General features: G+C 37.3%; 1 protein-coding gene across 2 annotated transcripts in view; it reads left to right on the forward strand.

Moving 5' to 3' along the window:
- Window positions 1–22,607, forward strand: part of RFX3 (regulatory factor X3) — a 324,392-nt gene that overhangs the window by 268,805 nt on the left and 32,980 nt on the right. For both annotated transcript variants that reach the window (XM_027862977.1, XM_027862978.1), the window contains exons 8-13: window positions 1,865–1,986; window positions 2,535–2,647; window positions 12,984–13,099; window positions 13,548–13,702; window positions 18,021–18,118; window positions 21,925–22,074. In XM_027862977.1, coding sequence (XP_027718778.1) covers window positions 1,865–1,986; window positions 2,535–2,647; window positions 12,984–13,099; window positions 13,548–13,702; window positions 18,021–18,118; window positions 21,925–22,074 — 754 coding nt within the window. The remainder of the gene's footprint in view (window positions 1–1,864; window positions 1,987–2,534; window positions 2,648–12,983; window positions 13,100–13,547; window positions 13,703–18,020; window positions 18,119–21,924; window positions 22,075–22,607) is intronic.

The following is a 22,607-nucleotide window of genomic DNA, read 5'->3' on the forward strand; positions in this document are numbered from 1 at the left end:
TGAAATATCAAAATCAATATCTGAACTCCATAAAAATGGATTTTTCCTCTTAGTTGTTGGTTCTTTTTCTACAAGATTAGGTTTAAAGACACCCTCAATGTCCTATGTTCCATTATCTTACACCGGTGAAGAACTATTATCATTACAAATGTTTATCTTCTTACTAATATAGTTTCCTGCTGTTACTATTATCAGAGGCATACGTGGTATTAGTTGAAAAAGCACTGAATTTGTAATCAAAACATCTGGGTTTAAGGCTCAGCCCCATTCTTTACTAAGCTGGGTAACCTTGTGCAAGTCAACTAACCTCTATGATATTACTTCCTCTTCTTAATGATAGTTCACATTTATGAATGCTTTACAATTTAGGAAGTGCTTTGTTTACAACAGCCTTGTGAAGGAGATAACAAAAATATTATCATCACATTTTGGGGTGGGAGGGAGGTCATACATGCTTAGAGCAGAACCAGAACTCTCATCATGGGTCAAGGATGTTCTGACTCCAAGTCCAGAGCTCTTTCTACCATACATGCTGCCCTTCTATAAAATGAAGAAACTAGACATCTCACAAGGTTGTTGTGTGACTCAAAGGAAACAACTTATTGAAATTGCTTTGCAGGCAGTTATCTAGTATATAAATGTGAGCTTCTGCTTTTAATATCATCATCATCTCAATGATGTAGCTAGTATTAACATAACTCCAAGGAAAAATATTTCACTGTCTTCCTTAAGAATTTAGAAATTGTCTTACCACTGAATGTATCATCATCACTCTGTAATGCCACTGAGATGAAGAGCTTGTTTGCCCTATATAAACACAATCTAAGAAGAAGTTATATAAAGTACTTCCTGTCTAACCTAAAGTTCCATGCCAGTTTTGAAATTTGCAGTCATTTTACACCCATGATATACTTGCTAGATGCAATTGACAATAAAGAAGTATAATCAGAAAATAGCTGGTCTCCATTTTATAATTACTCCATAATCTCATAATAAAGCTTCATATAATTGAAATCTATAGGAAGTTGTTTCAGCTTTCTCTTCTCTAGGTTAAATAATGCAAATTCCTTTCACCTCTTTTATTTAAACACCACGAATTCCAAACTGTATTGATTTAAATTGGTTAAACAAGTTCAGCCTATTTTATTAGCTAAGTAAAAATTCATAGCTGAAAATAATGAAGCTAAAACCAAATTAAGCACAGAGTGAATTGATGAGGACAGGAAACCTTCTGAAATGAACTAAGGGTAAAATTAATTGATAAGGACCCTTCACCTTTTCATTTACTAAGGATCAAATTTCCTTTGCCCCCTTCAGGCTGGATAGACCAAAACATCTTTACCATAAGTGGTACTTCAATTCAACAAGTGTTCATTAAGTGCTTGCTACATTTTAGGCCCTGTTTCAATAGGCACTAGTTTCATTAGTCGGGAATGGTAAACTTCCTTGCCACCCCAAGATAAAAACATATGATGAGTCTATAAACCCATACTTGAAAGCTTTCCAGCTTTTGCACCTAGGCAATAGCCTTGGAAAACCCCTGGTCCCCTCTATGACACAGTGAGCAAGCAGAGTAGGCTTTTGTGGTCTAAAGAAAGACCTTGGAACTCTTTGTTTTAATTCTTTATTCTTGGATTTCCCAACTTTGGTTAGTTTTTCAGGGAAAAGCAGAATTGAAAACATCTTTATATACCAACTTTCTAAAGTCTGTTTTATCTTAGCTAAATCCTTATCAACACGAACGATAAAAGAAGGCAGATTCAAGTCACGTGCCTCAGTCATTTTTGTGTGGTACATTTGAAGACTCAAGGAATAATGTGTTTGTTGTTATTATTGCTGTTGTTTTTTCATTCCATATTTTAAGGTACAAGCCTATGCAGAAAGTGGATGGGGTTGCAGATGGTTTCACAGGAAGTGGTCAACAGACAGGCACATCTGTTGAGCAAACTGTAATTGCCCAAAGTCAGCATCATCAACAGTTTTTAGGTACGTTAAGATATAATGTGAAACCTACAAAATAGCAGCAGGTTTTTCTTAAAGTATCATGGTTCATTACAGACTAATTCAACTCTAAAGCTCTTTCTGCTTAAGTAATATATCCAACACAATGTGATGGTTTGGCTTCTTCTTAGCTAAATATTCTTTTTTTTAAAGATCTGGATTTGTGTTGGACTTTTTAATTCATAAGTACTAAGTAAACATGTGTGGAGCTGCTAAAATGGGAAACCCTATGCTATTTCTAAAAGTTCTAGTGAAACTTTAGGGTTAAAAAATCACCCATGACATTTTGTGTCTCTTACACAACTAAGACAATCTTGTTACAATTAGAGTTCTGGTCACATCTTATCTTGTCTTTTGTTTCTGCTGCTAATTTTTGGTTGTAAGATATTAAGATGAAAATATGAAAAGTCTTGGCTTTTTGGCCCCCTGACTTTACAAAAACAAAGCCTTTGTATTCTTAAGTTTTTTCTCATTAAACTGTAATTGGCACCATCCACAATGGTTTTTTTTCTATTCTGTTGTCATGGTAACAGATGCATCGAGAGCACTTCCAGAGTTTGGAGAAGTTGAAATATCTTCCCTACCAGATGGTACTACCTTTGAGGATATCAAATCACTGCAGAGTCTTTATCGAGAGCACTGTGAGGTAAGTAAGACTTTTCAAACAAATTAAGTCATACTAAAACAGCTAGCTAAAAACAAATGATATGTCACGTGCATAGGAGAGAAGCTGATCCTAATGCTTTGTTGAGCAAAGTCTATTCAACAAATACTTATCAAGGGCTTACTGAGTGCAAGGAACTGATAGGTTTGTTTTTTTTTTTAAAGGACCTAGTCTCTAGGAGCTTAACAATCAAATAGAATAGAACACAGGCACACAAATAATAATGATGCAGGAGTGGAAGTGATAAGACAAGTGAAACATACAAGTAAAGTGTTATTAGGAACCTGAGCCTGGAGAAATGACTTCATTCAGGGAGAAGGGAAGTTAGGGAGAGTCATAAGAGTTCACAAAAGACATGGTGCCCATGTTGAAAGTTGAAGGAAGGAAGCAAGTTCAGTAGACAAAGAGGAAAGGAGCTCATCTTCTAGGCAGGCAAGGAGGCATTATGGCCAGAGGCACAGGTGGAAGAGTGAGCGTGAAGGGGAGGCCGATTTGGTGGTGATATAAGGTTCATGAACAGGACGTAGTAGGAGATAAGTTAAGTTGCAGGCAAATTATGAAAAAAAGAGATTTTTCTTTGCTTTTCCCTGCCTAACTATAGAGGTGAGGGGTACAAAGAAAATAGATCAAAATAATTGGAAGAGCTTGCATTGTCCATGTTCCTCAGACCACAAAGTGTTATAGTTATTCCCTCCAAAGATCACTGAGGTTTATATATATGCACACATACAAATATGGCACAAGGAAATGCCAATATGGTGCAAGTCAAAGCTTGTGCCCATACATACATATATACATACATGCATACATACACACACACACACACACATATATGTATATATGTGGGTCTGTGTATATGTACACACTTAGCTTAAGGCTTAGGTATAGGATCCTAAGATTTAGGGCTGGAAGGGACTCATAGGACATCAATGGTGAAAGGGACCACAAAGATCATATAGTCCAACCTTTACTTGAATAGAAATCTCCTCTAAAATATCCCTGGCAGTTTGTCTTTCAGAATTTCTAAGGATCTTACACTTCATCAGTTTTTCATCACTAAGAATCAAAGTTTCTTTGCTCCCTTCAGGCTGGCTCTCTATGGGATAGGCCAACATCTTTATCATAAGTGGTACTTTAACTCTATTCAATTCAATAAGCATTTGATCTCTCCTTGGTAAAACCTCCAGTGGTAGGGAACTCACTACATGCAAAGACAGCCTGATTTTCTGCTGAATGGCTTTAATTGTTTTCTGTATATTAAAGGCCAAATTTTTCTAGCAAATTGCTGTGACTAGGAAAGGGTCCTTTCTAGTCCAGCCCACTCATTTTATTTAGTAAAATGGGGCCCAACAAAACCAAGTGGCTTACCTGAGATCACAGAGGTATTCAGTGGCAGAACTTGTATTTAAAAATAGATCTCCTGATTCCATATCAGTGTCCTACCACCACCACCTCCACATACCCCATTTTGTAGGAATACTAAATTCTAGAAGCTCAGACTCAGACAAGAGGTCAAGGCTAAAGTGAAGATTTTAAGCCAGCTGACTCAAAGGTCAAGGCTCTGTCCCACAAAAAGTTCTGTACCTTCAAATCATGCACTGATCTATGTAGAAGGAACTCCCTATACCAATGAAATCAAAGGTCTATCTCTCCACCACTAATGTACTGTATTCCTATGACCTGGAAGCTAGTTGAGGAGGAAGGCATAGGGATCCCTGATAAGGGAGCCCTCAAGGGAATCCTTTAACCTTTTCCCTCTAATCATCAAGAGAAAAGTAAGGGCAGACCCCCTACAGGGCTTGGAAAGTACCTGACTCAGCTAACCCTTAGTTGATGTGAGAAAAAATTTGCTAATGATCAGAATTATCTCAGAGTGGGCTAGGCTGCCTCAGGAGGTAGTGGGTTCTCTCTTACCTTGAGTTCTTCCAGCAATATTGGATGACCATTTTTCATCATGATAGAGAGCAGACTTGCTCAGTAGTGGGTTGGACTAGATGATGTCTGAAGTAGCTTCCAACTCCAAGATTATGTGATTAACGTTTTGATCTTCTGGTCCTAAATCCAGGGTTCTTAACACAAGACCACTTGGAAGTTTCCAACAGCAGGATCAGTTGTGCCACCTGACTGTCTTGGGCATGATCAACTCCTAGATGGGTTCAATACACTTGTTTCTAAGCTCATTGCTACCAGTTTCAGAGTTGGGCATTTTCTTTTGCCTGTAAGATTTTCTTAAGTGTTCCTCTCTTTGAAAGAAGATTATATTTGAAATTTAGATATCATTGTTTCAATATTGTTCCTGGACTCACCCTTAGTAGAATGTAATCCTTTGGCTATTATGGGCATCTTACTCCCAGCTGCTGACAATGTAATATGCAGTGAGATTTCTCAACTCGTAGCATTAATGGTTTTATTTTTTCCACTCCAGAAGTAAGAAATGTTTGAGTAAACTTGAACGCTTCTCAGAAGTGCTGGGTTATTAGAAACCAAAAGCAAGTTCTCATATTATTAACATAGCACATGACAGATCTTCTCCATGTGATCGTAACAGGTTGTCTCAATCATTTCCTACAGTGACCATTTTAACCATACAAGTCAGTGAATATTCATCTCCTTGTTAATCCTTATTTTTTTCCCACTGACAATTTTGGTATACCTCACCTCTCAAATAGGAATTAAATTAAGAGAACAGTGTTAACATATCCTCCACTACCTCTAATAATTATAAGATTTAGAATCGGAAGCACCATAGAGATCTTCTCATTTGTTTTACAGATGAAAAAACTTAGGCCTAAAAACTCAAAACTTGAGTTGCTCAAGGGCACTAAATAACAGATCTGAGTTTTGAATAGTGACCATTTGAGTTCAAATACAAGGCCCTTTCCTTTGAATTACATTTCCTTCAGTGAAGAAGATAATACAGCTAATTTTCTAGGGTTTTTCTGATTCCTATGGACAGAATTTAAAGAAAAGACAAATGAATGAAGATTTGCTCTGCAAAAAGTTTTTCAAATAAATTTTAATTGTTACCTTTTTGTTTTTATATCACCTTCATTTCCCAATTTATCTCTTTTCCCATCTCCTCCTAGAGAAGCATCCCTGATAACAAAGAGATGGGAAAATAGTTCAGCAAAAGTAGCCAATAGAATGAAAAAGTGTGACAAGATTTTTACTGTTTCATCCCCTCTCATGTGTCTTCTTTAAGGCCAAGCTTGGTCATCGTAGTTTCATGGCATTCAGTTTTGGTTGCTTTGTTATCATTTTTCTTCTCATTTACATCGATCAAGGTCTGTGAGCATATTGTTTTCATGGTTCTGCTTACTTCACTTTGTATCAGTTCCCATGCTTCTCTGTGGTCTTTATTTCTTATATCCTGGTATTTGATTAGATTCATGCATCACAACTTGTTTAGCCATTTCCTAATTATTGGGCACTTCTTTGCTTCTAATACAAAAAGTGCTCTTCAAAAAGATTTATCACAGTGTTCCTTTAAATGCCAAATCCCCTGGAACATTAAAATATGATTTGATTTACAAAACGTTGATGTACATACAGCATTTCAAAGACACAGAGGGTCAGAGAAATCATGGAATGTCAGAAGGGACCTCAGAAACTCAAGTCCAACCTATTTCTGACCTTCAAGGTCACAAGTTCTGAAATTCCCCTCTTTGTTCATAATCCCCTCTCCTTTCATTTCTTCCACTGCTGAAATTGGTCTGCCTTTGCCCTGTGCTTCATTGATCTCCTTTTTTCCCCCAATTTATCATGCCTGTTTTAGCTTTACTTCTCTCCCTTTACAATCTTAACTATAGTAAAGCAGTTCAAGAAGGCACTATCTTTCACTTTTAAATCCCTCCAATGTTTGTTATTCTGTTTGTTATTCCTCCTTGTTAAGGAAGTAATGAAATCATCATGAGCCCACTAAAAGTCATGCTATTGAACCTTACTACTCATTTCTGACTGACTCCCTCTCAGGCTTTCCACCACAGCTATTACAAACTCTCCCAGCTTTCCTTCATCCCCCAACACCACCCCACTCACCTCTGAAGATGCCCTTGCCTCCTACTTTAATGAGAAGATTGAAGCTGTCCATCCTAAGTTTTATTATTTTCCATCCTTTTCTTCTCAAAATCCTATCTTTTTTTCCATTCTCAGAAGACAAGGTGACCCTACGTCTTACCAAATTAACTCCTTTCCTTGTGTTATTGATCCATTTTTTCCTATCTTTATCCCCCCACCTCCATGGAACTGTTTTCTATGATTCACACCCTCTCTATTCATTTCTTCCCCATTGCCTATAAACATTCTTAGGCTTCCTTTATTCTTTTTCATTGACCCTGTCACCCGTTTGATTTATCCCCATATCTCTCCTGCCTTTTGCTATTAAACTTACAGAAAGATTAGTGTACACTCAGTGTTTCCATTTCCTCCACACCCATTTACAGAGTTCCTCAACTACCTACAATTTTCTATTGCCACTACTCTGTTGAAATGTTTCTGTCCCAGACCTTAATTGCCTTAATTGACCTTTTTAAAATTCTTAACCTCCCTAACCTTTCTGCAGCATTTAACACCATTGAACCCACTTGCTGGACTGACTTTCCTCCTTTGGCATCTTGATACAGCTCTCCTTTTGATCTTCTTATACCAGTCTACTTTACTGGTTCATTGTCCTATTGCTTCTCAAACATGTTCTTCTGAGATTCTGTTGTAGGTCCTTTTTTCTTGTCTTTCCACTTTTTCTCCCTTAGTATTTCCCTTGGTGTCTCATAGCTCTACCTCTATTCAGATGCCTTTCCAATCTATGTCTTTACTCTCAACCTCTTGGAGATTGGATCCTGCCTCTCCAACTGACTGTTAGGCAAATCTCCACCTGAATGTCCCACTGACATCTCATACTCAACCTGCCTGAAGCTGAACTCATCTTTCTAAACTCTGAAATCTGTTTTGCCTTTGAACTTTTGTATTTCTGTCAATGGCACTACCATCTTCCCATTCACCCCAGGTCAAAACTTCAATCACTTTTTACTCCTTTCTCTCCTTCACCCCTCACATCCAATTAATTGTCAGATCCTACTGATTGTACCTTTTGAATATCTCTTACATCTGTCCCCTCCTCTCCATTCACACTGCCACCACCCAAGTTTACACCTTCATAATATCTTTTCTAGTCTCCTAACTGGTATCCTTGCCTTCATTCTCTTTCCTCCATAATCCATTTTTCATACCACTATCAAAATAATCTAATGTATATATTTAACTATGTCATTGCCCTGCTCAAAACTTTCTGTGGCTCCCTATTATATGTAGGATAACATACAGACTCCTTAACCTGACATTTAAAGTCCTCCATATCTTACCTTTCTAGCCTTATTTCAAAATATTCCCCTTCACACACACACACACACAGAGTTCAATCAAACTAGATTGCTAGCTGTTCTGCAGTCCCTTTTCCTCTTTGCGTTCCCATTCCCTTTCCTCTTTGCACTCATGCAGGTTACCAACCCCGTGACCCCCAACCATGTTTAGAATGCATTCCTCTTCATCTCCATCTATTGAAATCCTTTTCTTCCTTCAAGGTCCAGCTCAGGTGTCACCTCTCCCATGAAGCTTCCCTGGATTCCTCTAACTGCAAGTGAACTCTTCCTTCTCAAATTTTCATAGAAAGTGTTGTCTTGATCCTTTCTTTACTGCTAATTTGTGCTTTATTTACTTGCATATCTATCCCTCCCATTAGATAACAAGCTCCTTAGGGGCATAACACTTTGTACATAGTAGGTGTTTAATAAATGTATATTGAAATTAATTCAATTATTTGTTGACATATCAAAAGGATTGATTTCCCTCAATTTTCACTTTCCTATTTTTGTCATATTTCCCACTGATTTCCAAAAGAGTATCCCCTCAAAGTATCTTTTTCTATATTTGTAAATTGAGCTTAGTGTCTTTTTTTTAAGAATTTGTATCATGTATATGTGTTGATCTATACATCCAGAACAAATGAGATAGTTAAACACCAAATTTAAGGTTTTTTTTTTCCTTTGTCTAAAGAATCCAGATTGACTTCCTATAGTGCCCAAAGTTCACCAGCTAACTAGGCTCTTCTGCTTCTCTCAGATACATTCCTTTTGCTGTTATTCTATCAGTTCTTAGGGCCCGAATTATTAAATACATTCAGTCTAAATTCCTTTTTTTACATAAAGGAATAATTCTCAGGTTTTTATGTCTACTATTATCCTGAGGCTAATTTATAAATTAATTTGGATGCTATAGGGAGATTTAAAAAGAATAATCAAAAGTTAATATAAGCATTGACCATTTTTAATGCAATCCTACATGTTTGTTGAAGCTGGAGGTTTGTATTGGCCCACCAAACTAAGAAAAAGGAAGTTAAGGTCAGGGCCTAAATAAGGGCATATATTGTCAGTCACTTTGTCAATGAGCATTTATTAAGCTCTGTGACAGGTTTAGCACTGGAGATACAAAGAAAACCAAAAACAATCCCTGCCCTCAAGGAGCTTACATTTTAATGGAAGAGACAACATGCAAACAACTATATAAGTAAAAGATATAAACAGTGTACATGGAAAATAATCTTAGAAGGAAGGCATGGAAGTTACTTCCTTTGAAATTCATGACACCTGACCTTCCTCCCTTGATCCTCTTCTGTCTGTTCAACCAACCTGCTGGTCACTCCCTCACCTTTCTCTATTCCTTTGGATCCTGGCTCACAGTTTTCCTCTCCACTCCTTCCTGCTCTCATATTCTTTGGAAACTTCAGTATCTGCAATGATGAACCTCCTGACATGCCATTCTCACAGTTTCTTGAACTCTTCAACTCCTGTTATCCCCACCTTCACTTAATTTCAGGCTCTTCTCTCAAAACTACCTACAAAGTCCTGAACTCTGACATCTCCTGGTGGTTAAGATCCCTGATCTTTTCATTTCTTCCTGTCCTTAATTCCTTGATGAACTCATTGTTTTTCATCATGACTTCACTCCCTAGATTCCTCCCTAATCTTTATCAAACCTGTTCTGTTCTCACTGTTCTTCCCTATTCCATGGTTCTGGCTACCTTCTCTCCTCTCTCCTCTTTACCAACTGTGTTGACTGTCAGGGCTTCAGTTATTCCTTCTACGCAAATGACTCCCAAATCTTATCTCTACCAGTTACCCTTCTTAACCCTGAACATCATGGGCTATATTAAGAGACAGAACTTCCAGGATCATTCCATGGGAGTTCTGTTGTCCTGTTCCCTGGTCCAGCCACATCTGGAGTATTATATTCACTTCTCAATGTCTTATTTTTTTTTTTAGGCAATTGAGGTTAAGTGACTTGCCCAGGGTCACACAGCTAGTGTCAAGTGTTTGGTCTGAGGCTGGATTTGAACTCAGGTCCTCCTGACTTCAGGGCTGGTACTCTATCCACTGCACCACATAGCTGCCTTCTCAATGTCTCATTTTAGATAAGATCTTAGTAAATTAGAGAGGTCACACAAAGAAGTATATTCAGGATAGTAAAGGGCTTTGAGTTCATCCCACATGAGGATCAGTTGGAGAAACTGGAATTAATTTTTAGCCTGGAGAAGAAAAGGCTTGGGAAGGACATAATAACTATCTTCTTGTTTTTGAAGGTTGTCATATGGAAGAGAGATTAAATTTATCCTATTTGATTCCAGAATGGTAGAACTAAGAATAATGAATATAAGTTCCCAAAAAGAAAGTTTAGGCTTGATGTTGGGGGAAAGAAACTTAACGGTTATTAATGGTTGTGCCTATCTAAAAATGGAACACGCTACCTCTCCTCACTGCAGAATTTTAAACAAAGGCTAAAAGGCCATTCCGCTTCTCTAATCCATTCATCATATCACTGATTGAGAAATCCTCCTAATATGCCATTTTGATCACATCTCTCCTCAGAAACCATATTTTGGGTCTCCATTTTGCTTAAATAAGCTTCAAGTACTGTATAAAGTTAGATATTATTATTATGTAATAAAATATGACCTGACCCTGACACTGTGTATAGCTCCTAATCCTCCATGGTTTTTTCACAGACTACTCTCATTCATATGTTCAGCTGTCCAGCCAAACTGGACTACTCTGTGCCCCCCATTCCTGGCTTGCCTTCTCCATTTTTTTCATGTTTTTACTCCTAGTATTTCGTATCCATGGAATTGGTCTTACCCTCTCCCCAATCTCCATCTGCTAAGGTCCTTACCTTCCTTGAAGGCCCAGCTCATGTGCCAGCTGTTCCATCAAGCCTCTCCCATTTCCTTACCCTCCTCAGATTTCTAAAAGCACTTTGTCTGAACTTATACCTTTGTACTTCATCTCACTTTCCCTTATTACATCATAGCCATTTATACATATGTCTCTATAAGTGAGTATTCCCATCATAGCTATTAAGCTACATAGCCCATTAAGTCAAGTTGAGTGAACAAGCATTTATTAATCACTTCCTATGGGCCAGGCACTGTACAAACACTGAGGATACAAAGAAAGACAGAAACATTGCCCCTGCCCTCAAGAAGCTCACATTCTAATGGAAGCAACAAACAGACAACTATGGCCAAACTGGATAGACACAGACACAGACATAGATATAGAGGGTAAATCAGAGGTAATCTCATAAGGAAGTGACCAGCACTAAAAGGCACAGTGAAAGGCCTTTTGCAGGCACTGAGGTGAGAGATGAAGAAAGCCAGGGAAGCTCGGAGAAGGGGATGAATCAGAAGAACATTCTAGGCCCAGAAGACAACCAGTGAAAATGCAGAGTCCCACATAAGTAACCGGAAAGGAGGCCAGTGTCACTGGGTCCTAACGTGTGCGGAGGGGCAGAGAATGTAAGCAGAATGGAAAGGTAGAAAATGGCCAGGTTGTTACTGACTATAGAAGTCAAACGTAGGGCTTGATATTTGATCCTGAAAGCAAAAGCCAATAGAATCTTGATGAGAGAGTCTTAGGGTGGATGGTCTATTTTGTTTTGTTTGTTTTTCCACTGCCTAATACACAAGAAGGCAATATTTATTTACTGAATTGTACTGGAGTGTAGTGGTTCCTCTGATTTTGGATTTGGGGTGCTAATTGCACTGAAGTGTGACAGTTGTCATGATGCCCTCTACCCTACTGTAGCACTGTTGTAATGGGGGGCGGGGACACAGTAACCTTTACTCTATGTCTTTCTGGTTCTATCCATCCTAAAATGAAACAGTAGGGGTAGAATCAAAAGCATTGTTCTGAATCTTGCTAGCATGTAGCCCTGACCACAGACACCCAATGCACTCTTTATGGCTTCCACATTCAATACTTCTTACATCTGTATTTTGAGAACCTATCATTTCATCAGTATGGTACCCCCTCCACAAATATAGACTGCAACTCCTCCATCCTTTAGCAAACAGTCCTCATGACTCGCTGTGCCTAAAAAATGCATCCCTTTGAAGCCAGCCTGGTTCCAAACCTCTGTGGACTTAGATAGGTTTGCCTTTGGATGACAGACATGCAAGAGGCACCTAGGTGTGTTTTCCATCACAGTCAATCAAAAAGCATTTAGGAAGTGCTTACTACGTATCAGGCACTGAGCTCCATGCTAGGGATACAAGTAAGAGCAAAGACAATCCTTACCCTCAGGGAGCATACATTCTAATAGAGGAGACAAACATGAAAATAAAAATAGGTATATAGAAGATATATTCAGAGTATGTGGAATGTTATCTCAGATGGGAAGGAGATTACAGCTGGGGGACTGGGGAAGGCTTCCTAACAGATATGGTATTAGGACAACATAAGTCATAACAGGACGATATGAAGTAAAGGTTAGATTATAACTATCTGAACTTGCGAAATACAAGTATAGTAGCCAAAGAAAGGAAAATATGGAAAAGGGAAAAATCGTAAAGAAGGATGAAACCTAAGAGGTGATGTGGATGAAGAGGAAAAAAAGGGTGAAGGGGCAGGGTAGGGAGAAGATCAAGTTACCAAAAAAAAAAAAAAACCACCAACTAGAGATCTTTGAAAGCATTAGCTGACTTTTTAATTTTGAAAGGAATTGGTCAGTTTTTCTTAATCAATGTCCTTGTCTTTTTAGTAGTTCAACTTTCCTTTGTTCTCATATATCTTTGGCAGGTTCTGAAGAAATTTCCTGATGAAACATCTAATACTCAAAGTGACTAGAAGTAGCTATATCTTACCATTATACTATGCTAAGTTATAAAAGAAAAACAACTCTACTCATCTATATACCAGATGTAAACCTCTATTCCTTTTGGTTGATGTAAATATAACAGGAAGGTCACCTGCCCTTGATTTGTGTTTTTTAGGCAATATTGGATGTTGTTGTGAATCTTCAGTTTAGCCTGATAGAAAAATTGTGGCAAACTTTCTGGCGTTATTCTCCCTCCACTCCAGCTGATGGTACTACCATTACTGAATCCAGGTCAGAATCCAAAAACTTTACTGATTTACTATTGTAACTGAACAGATCTGACAATATAGAGATATGTATACCAGTTGTGAACCTTTCCTGATAACTTTAATTTGATAGGCTAACATTTTGACTATGATATAAATATACCACAAACTGCTCTTTTGAGGTTTAGCTTCTCCATATAGCTCCCATTTTTACTGATTCGGGTGACTGCAGTAGACATCTTCCCCCTTTCCTATTAAAAAAAAAGTAACCAGTCAACATGTCTTTAGAAAATTTGAAAGTAAGTAGAGAGCTTTGGGGGGAGCCCTTTATCCTAGCTATGTGGCACCAGTGCAATGATGGTATAGTCTAACCTCTATAGTATTTTATTCAATACAAATATTTTAAAAGCCCATTATTCTTTTTTTTTATCCTCATTTGCCATCTATTCATTTGCGACATTTATTCACGCCAGCAATCTGAGTGAAATAGAAAGCCGACTTCCGAAAGCAAAGCTGATAACTCTGTGCAAAAATGAGTCTATTCTGAAATGGATGTGTAACTGTGACCATGGGATGTACCAGGCTTTGGTGGAGATTCTCATTCCCGACGTCCTTAGACCTATTCCTAGTAAGTTAAATGCAGACAAGTAAGGATTCTTTTGTTCTCGTACATAACTCCCAGGAAGTTTTGGGAACTGACTTTGAAAAAATCTCAGTGATTCTGTGTCTGAATCTCATTCAGGTTTGCAAAACAGAAAAGCCTACAATATTATGGAGTAGTGCGTTAAAGCAGACTAGTATAAAAGCTGTATTTTTTTTTTTAACCTGACTCACCTATTTTCCAATCTGTCATGCCTCTTTCTTGTAAGCCAACTAAGCAGACGGGTGACAGCCCCAATAACTAATTGCAAGATTACTCCTTGACCAGTCAACCATTATTGAATTATTTCCCTTGGAAGCACAGTTCCCTTCTTCAAGTGAAAATTATTGAAATCTGTAATTGCTAGGCCAGTCTCTTTTCTGGTTGCTTTTGATATCAAGCTAATTTACCTCGGTTTCCAGTGAAGTTGAATTCCTTTATAAAAGCATTTACTCTGTCACGTCCGTCATGTTAAGAACTACAAATGTAGCTTCCATTAATGGTAATGGTTAACAGTATTCTGAGAGAAAAATCTATGTAACTACACAAGCTTTGTGTTCCCACCATGAACCAAACAATAGGCATTACACAGATAAGTTAGATTATTTTTAAAGGAGATAGTGCCTCAAACTACCTTGTAGCAAACAAAGCTATTTTCTACAGATGTCAATATAAGTGCTACTAAGCAGTCTGGTTGTTAGAGGCAGTTGAGAACAATTTTACACCTACATCTTTGTGAGCAGATGCGACTGACCTTAACTTGTTAATGAAATGGAACAGAGCTTCCACTCTTTAAGCACGTTAATGGAGGTAAAAAGAATGTTAGCTTTAGAAATTAGAAAGCATAGACTTGAAGTGTACTTGCTCATAGGCAGCTATTGTTAATGTTTTCAACAAAATAAATAGGGATTTGGTAGAACAGAAAGTCAGGAGATTAACATATCACATTTGTCCATTTTAACCTCATCTATTTCTAAATGTGGCAGAAATTAATGGAGGCCATGAAAAATAAACACTTTTTTTATTGGTGGTAATTCTTTCATTCTTCCTACCACCTTAGTGCATGTCTATCCACATTATGTTTGTATGGTAATCTATGGATATGCATATGGATTTATGTATAAATGTCAGGAAAATAGCTTAACTGTCTTTATCTCAAGTTCATATGTTTAGCAAACAAACACAAAAGCCTTCATTTTTTAAGGAATTAAATTCAAGTTTAAGAATATCACCAACAGAACTAGGAATTTAATTAAGTTCCCAATGTGAGAGTAAAGAAAGTCCTCTGACTTAATTTGCCATTCCATCTACACAAGTTTTCCTGATTAAAGATTGATTAAAAGTGACGTTGTCATGGAAAATTTCAGTGTGCATATGTTGTACTGATTTCTGTTCCAGTACCTGATTTCCCTTGCCTTCCTCTTGCTCCCTGTGCACCGAGTGGTATTCTCTAGAGATGTTTAAGAGAAGTTTTATAGGGGAGCTCATTAGCCTATGACATCTTACTGCCTACTCACAATTTATCTCATGAGATAGATGGAGAGATGTCAGTAAGGGTTTAAAAAAAAACCCACACCATTCTAAATACAGAAAACCAAAATCATTCGTGTTTGGCTTAACACAACAGAAGTTTGACTCAGGGAAATAAAAGGAACTTCTAAAGTTAACTTTTTGCACCTTCTTAAATGACCACTGCTTCCCATAATAGGCAGATCAAACTTTTTCTTTCTTTTTTGTAAATTGTATGTTTGAAAGGCCAACTTGCTCTGTCAAATTGCCTCCCACGAGTTTCAGTGAACAAATAAGCTTCAGAAATTTTTATAAAACTACAATTTCAGAGTTGTTTTGTAACCAACAGATGCATTAAGAGGCAGCCATTCCAAAGAAATTTCAAGCTTTCATTCCCATGCTACAATGAGGCTCAAAGAAATAAAAGCTCAAAATACATTTTAGATAGCTATCTTTTGAATATATGCATTTTAATATTAACCTTCAACAGGTTGAGACAAGTAGGCTTTGGAATAGACTTTGAATTTCAAACAATCCATTCAAGAATTTTAAGATTTGTCAAAGTCAATCTGCACAATTTTTTATTATACATAAATTCTTATAGAAAGACCAAACTAACTTCTCTTTACAATGAAGAATTTCTTTTCCTGGCGACTACTAGTACATAGCTCTGCCATCCATCTTTTTCCTTCATAACAGAAGAGACACATTTTTTTTCTGTCCAGATGGGGTTCCTTTTTTGGTGTAAAAAAATCTTTGCCCATCACATTAATTTGAAGTAAGATTAACAAATACTAGATCCTAAAATTCAGTTTTCTGAAAATGCGAAGTTGCTAAATATAAGGAATCTCTCCAAGCACAATTAGTGACACAAGTTCAGCACTCAATTATCAGTAAGCATAATTAACAAGCCAGGATCTCATTCTTGTGCAACAGGGGAAAGATTCCAAGTTATTTTCATTATTTCTAAGATACAAAATAAATGTAATTATTTTCCTAGCCTCTTGAACATCAAATTAATTTGGGTAAAATGAGATCCAAATTGAATCTGTATCTTGAACCCAAATTTTCTTGAGCTTCAAAAACAGGTTGGTTTTTTTGTTACTCTTTTTCATTTTCATTCATACCTATCCTCCATGATTCTAGTGCATAACACAGCAAGGCAAATTTTTTTCATAAGCTTCCCAGCTTTGACAAAGCAGGAAGCTATGGAAATTTCAAGACAAAGATCAGTTCTCAAGAAATTTCCAATGCTGTTATACAGATTAAGGATTTGCTTAATCTTCCATCTTTGAGGCCGCTTTTCTCTATCAAAATCCAGACTGTTTCAAGTTCATCCATCATTTGTCCCATTGAATAATACAAAAAGAAAAGGATAATTTTTTTTTATTTTATAGAAAGTAGAATAAGTTGTTTGTTTTGGGACTAGTTTGCACTGTTAACATATTTCTCAACTTTCTTAAACAAAGGCCATTGTCAGTTGAGGAAGTATGTCAGACTAGTCTGAGTACTGGCCTGGAAAACCAAGGGATTTAATCCCAGGGTTGCTTTTAATTTGCTTTTCAGCCTTGGGCAAACCATTTAACTTTCTGGGGTCTTATCTGTAAAAGAGAGATTAAAATACCCACCTACCACACAGGGGTATCCATAGATTAATTTTATGATTGTAAGGTGCATGGGATACTTACTTATTAGTTATTTAAAGCTGCTCCCTTTCTTTCAGAGCCTTGGGCACAAATAAAGTCAAATCACAAAGCCAGGAAAATTGAAGCAGCATTTTATTTACCTACCACATAGTCTCAGCCTAAAAATAAAAGTGGTGCCCTGAAGGCTTAGTATTATTTGCGTCCGTTTTTCTTATTACTTGCTGAAGAAGTATAGAATCCGTGTAGCTAGGGAGCAGACTCTGTGAATGCTGGCCCTACCTGCCAGATACACTAGTCCTTTTCCCTTATGACCAAGGAAGTTCCTATCACTTCACAGCCTGCCTAAAATGTAGAGTCGTGGGGCAGAGGTGTCTGTCCCTATTACATACTGCAGAAAATACAATATGTAATTCTTAGACTGGACGGTTTCGAGAATTCTCATCTGGGTTGGCTGCAGTTTTCATTACACTTGTTCTGTGTATATATATGCCAAATAAAATGAAGAACTGATTAAATTGTCCAGACCCACATCAAAATAACTTTGTGCCTCGTTTACCAAAATATGTCAGAGGAAAATTTTAGAAAACAGCCTCAGTTCTCCACCTGAAGTCCCCAATTTATTGAGAGGCACAAGTCAAAAGCCTTTTGCTGAGATTATGTTATTAGGCTGGATTAGGAACTGGAAAAAAGATCACAGAATATGGGAGTTGGAAGAGACTTCGGATATCATCTAGTCCAATCTATAACTGAACAAGAATCCTTTCTACTGAATTTGTAAAGAGGATATTCAGTCACTGAGCATAAAAGTTGCTGAAAAATGCTCTGTTCAAAGTAGAAAAGTCTATAACTATATTCACAACTGGTATATGTTGCTGCACTCAAATGTTTGAATATTTGGGCTTCCCACTGATGGATAATAACAATCTAGGAGTGAAGCAATTAAATCCATATCCTCCAAGAAGTAAGTCATGGAGGCAGAGCAGAGTTATGAATATATATTAAATGCTTATCAAAGTAGAAGATGAAAATTCTCAGGAGTATTTCAAATTGTATGTTTATATGTTCCCCTACAATCCCTACCCTTCTTACCCCAACATAAGGATATTGTTATTTGGCTCCTTTTCATTCTGTTTTTATTCTTTAACATTTAGGTGCCTTGACCCAAGCCATTCGCAATTTTGCAAAAAGCCTTGAAGGTTGGCTTTCCAATGCCATGAACAATATTCCACAGAGAATGATACAAACCAAGGTACATTATGTTAGCTGTGCCCTTCCTTTTGTCTTTTGGAAATTGTTTTGAACCGTTGTCTTTACATTTCATCTCCCAGGTGGCATTGTGTAACATAACCTGTATGGTAGATATGTAGGATTTTTTGTGTTACTTTCTCAAAAGCTTTCATTTTCTCTAATGAAGTCTTTGCATTATTGTTTCATTTTCAAATTCAACAGTTCATAGATTTCAAGTGTTAGTTAAAATTTTCAAAAAGAAAGTAGAGAAAGATTTCCAGAAGTAATAAAGTTAACAAACACATCATCAATCTAGTCTACAAAATGCTCAAGGACTTCCAGTTTCCACAGTTGTGTTAATGCATATACCTCCTCCACTATTGCAAATCTCAACCCTTCCATGACTTAGTAGAGTTTATGTCTCACTGAAAAATGTGTCACCTCTGTAGCTCACTCAGTCATGAGCTCTGCTGAAATTATCTGGGCTAACCCTCAGAGGACAGACATTACCATCTCTTGCCAGATCCACTTTTGAAATCAACGCTTAGCACTGTAACTCCAGCACTTAGCATTGTTCCTGGCACATAGTAGGCACTTAATAAATGTTTGTTGATTGATTGAAACCTGCCAGAACTTGATCTTTACTAACATAGTCTTCAGTAACCCAGAACCACCACCACGTCATACTAGGGCATCAGAGGAGGATTAGTTGAAATGCAGATAGTTGAAAGCATAACCCAGAGAAACATCAAGTGTTTAAGTAATTATATCTCTAGTAATAGCTGGCATTTATATTTTCTGGATTGCAAAGCGCTCTACATGCACCATCTCATTTGAACTTCACAACAATTCTGCTTCATTGGGTTAAAAATTTGGGAACCCAGCTATATAGTGTCACATGGAGACAAAGAAGTGCTACTTAAGAGTAATAATAACTTGATACATTTTCTAATTCTGGAGAGTTCGTTCAGTAACTTATTTTTTTAATGCTTACTATTTGCAGAGCATGGTGATAGATACTTGGAGCAATACAAAAGTTTAGAAAAGTCATGGTCCTTGCCTTTAGGGAGCTTATAGTTAACAAATAAAAGACAGAAATATGAAGTTACAATATATGGCATTACCTGATAATTTCACCAGAGAAGTACAAAACAAAATGCTATTTAAGGCCCAAGGGGGAAAGTCATTACTGCCCTGGAACATTAGAGGTGTCTCCATGGAAGAAGTGGCATGTGAGTTTGGTTGTAATGGATGGGTAAAGATTCAACAGCTGAAGATAGGCAGGAAGGACACTCAAGGTATTAAGAATAATATGACCAAAGGTGTAGAGAATTCAGAGTATGTTACTTTAAATATAGAAGTCCACTTTGGAGCATGGAATTCATGGAACAGAATGATAGAAGAGTGGAAAGGTAAGATGGTGCCAGATTGTGAAGGGCCTTGAATTCCAGTCATGAGACTGACAATACAATGAACTGCGTGGGGAAAGAGTAGGAGCAGGAGACCCCTTATGGTGGTGTCCAAGTCAGTGGCCATGAAGAGCCTGTGCTAGAATAATGACTATAAGAATAGAGAGGAGGAAAATTAATGTAAAAGAAAATTTGAAGGTAAAATTAGTAGGATGTGGTAATTGTTTGTATATGAAAGATGAGGATGTAGGAAAAGTCAAAGATGACCTAAGGTTGCAGGCATAGTCCATGGTAATTCCAAAGAAAGAAATAGTAAAATCGTAAGGAGAAGAATATGTTTATAGAGAAAGATAGGTCTGGTTTGGGAAATGCTGTAGGCAAGAAGGTGTGTTGACTATTGACATGGCATATGGAGGACCAGAATTCAAATCCTACCCTGACACCAAGGATAAATCACTTATCCTTTATGAACTCCAGATGAATCTCTTAAGATTTACTACTGAGTAATGGATAAATTGTAATCTGTATCAGTGTAGAGAGTTTCCAGACTAAGATAATCACAGCTCCTTGACAAATTAGGCAATGTTGAGTTTAAGGATTTGAGACATGAGGTGTGACATCCAGCTAGAAAATTTGGATTCTTGGGGAACAACACAGTAATTAATCTACCAGTCGGTTCTATGTGTACGTCAATCCATCTTCTGCTTCCACGCCTTTGCAAAGACTGTGTCCTCCATGTCTGAAATGCTCTCACTTATTACTTGAACTTCTTGAGCACCCTAACCCCTTCAAATATCAGAGGCTTCTTAACGAGGCTGATACTAAATCCCCTAATAGTACTCATGTTCTGAACTGAAGAGACCTGAGCATGTATGTAGGGAAATAGGAAGAATCCACTGGAGTTCAGCTAGAGATCCAGCTGAAAGAACCTATTTCCTCAGTTTCCACTAAGTGTCACGTAACCCTGGAGCTTAAAAGTGGTGGTCTTCTCTTTAGGTTGATAACTTTATAAGATAAGGATTGGAAGCACCATCCAGTTCCCCATGTTCATATGTTCAGTGAGGTTCACATTTTGGCACACCTCTTGTAACTTTCTTTGCAACGTACATTTTTGCTCATGTTCTGGATACATGAGGTTTCAAGGGGTGTTATATGTATAACATATTTCCCTGAGATATAAGGTTCCATATGGGTTTTATGTAATACATTATGGTCAGCATTTTAGATATAACATTTTTATAATAATTTATTTTAAGTGTGTATGTTCCAATTGCGAGTCTAGAATAAGAAGCCTATTTCCAAAGACTGTACTTCAAAAGATCCATGATTTTGTCATCGTAGGCACACTCTCCACAGATTCAGATCACAACCCTTCTGCACCTTGACATAGTTTTCATGAGCTGTGGCCAAAAAAAAAAATGGCTGCCAGCCTATTCATTCGTAACCAAAAGACACAGTCTCTCGCCAGGCCCATATTTTTCATAGGATAATAGTTCTATGTCACAAAGGTCTAGAGGAAGGGCTCTCAGAGGCCATATAGTCACTTCCCCCCATTCTGCAGATGAAGAAACTAAGGTCCAGGGAGATTAGAAAGAGTTGACTCCAAAGCCAATGTTCATTCCACTGTACCGGGCTGTACCGGATACCAGGTTGCCTACCAGTTTGGAGAATGACATTCCAGCACTTGTGGATTTCTGGCACAGCCTTGGAGAACCCAGGGTCTCCATGCCAGCTTGGGGCATTGGAGGAAGACATTAGTAGCAGAACTTCTCCTTCCTTTCCCTCCCAAAAAAGCTGTAAAATTTTGGCACCTCATCTTACTTATATTTCTATAGAATAGTATATGATAAAAGAATACACCTAATTGGCAGGGTCCTGGCAAGGTTTTCTCTTTTTTACCTGCTTAAGAATTGTTCTATGTATAGTTAATACATAGACCAGTTCTCGCAAATTTTTAATAACCCACTTTCTATCTGAATGTGATTCAAAGAATAAAGGAAATTAAATGAGCTTTTTTTTCAGCTTCTCCAGAGTAAGTCATTTCTGGATGTGAATGCATGATTACTGGCAAGTCTGGTTAATTAATGCTCCTGTGTCAAAGAATGTGGGAGCTTGTTTGAGTCTTGACCTCAAACTACTTTTTTTTTTAATCTTAGGGAAATTATACCTGAAATTTTAAATTTAAATTAGATTTAATTAAATTTAAAAAATTAAATTTAAATTTAAAAAATTAAAAAATTAAATTTAAATTAGAAATTTAAATACTACAATCCATAAATGAGCTCTCTTACAAGGGTGAATGTAAAATATGTCAAAATGGAGCATAAGAAATTGGCGAGTCAAGGCAGATTAGAAAAATACCAGTGGTTTCTTTTCCATAAGAAAAAAAAAATCCAAAGCCAACTGGGTTTCTTTGCAGGTTGCCGCTGTAAGTGCCTTTGCCCAGACTCTGCGAAGATACACATCGCTTAATCACCTGGCTCAGGCAGCTCGCGCCGTACTCCAGAACACTTCTCAAATCAACCAGATGCTCAATGACCTCAACCGTGTTGATTTTGCCAATGTCCAGGTAAACCGTGGCTTCGTGAATGATCTTTTTAAGGAAATATCTTCTGCTGTGTCCTTGGTCTGGAACACAGAATTTATCTTCATCGTTCCATCTGGACATATTCATGGAATCACTAGGAAAAAAGTTCACTCAGACATAACTTTATTACCTCTCTATTTTAGGTCTAACAACTTCTGCACAGATTTACTGCCTAAGCAGACAAGATCACGATTCCACCATAATCTGTGCCTCCCAGTGAACGAAATAGGAGGATATGCTTTGAAGATGCTTGACTGTTTTAACAGCACCCCCCCCAAAAGCATATTTTTGACCATAGTGATAAAAAATTCACTTTTGAGGAGAAACATTTATTTGAAAAACTGACTTAAAAAAAAAAAACTAAGACTGTTAATATGGGATCCAAATGAGCATTTCTTTTTTGAAGCTAACATTTTATTTTTAAGATATGTTGGTAGATGTGGCCAGAATGTAATTACATCAGTGATATAAGCCAAATTCTATATTGGTTCTGTTTGGATAAAATTTTGATTTTC

The sequence above is a fragment of the Vombatus ursinus genome, unplaced genomic scaffold, assembly GCF_900497805.2.
Source record: "Vombatus ursinus unplaced genomic scaffold, bare-nosed wombat genome assembly UNPS02014770.1, whole genome shotgun sequence".
In the NCBI taxonomy this organism is placed as follows: domain Eukaryota; kingdom Metazoa; phylum Chordata; class Mammalia; order Diprotodontia; family Vombatidae; genus Vombatus; species Vombatus ursinus.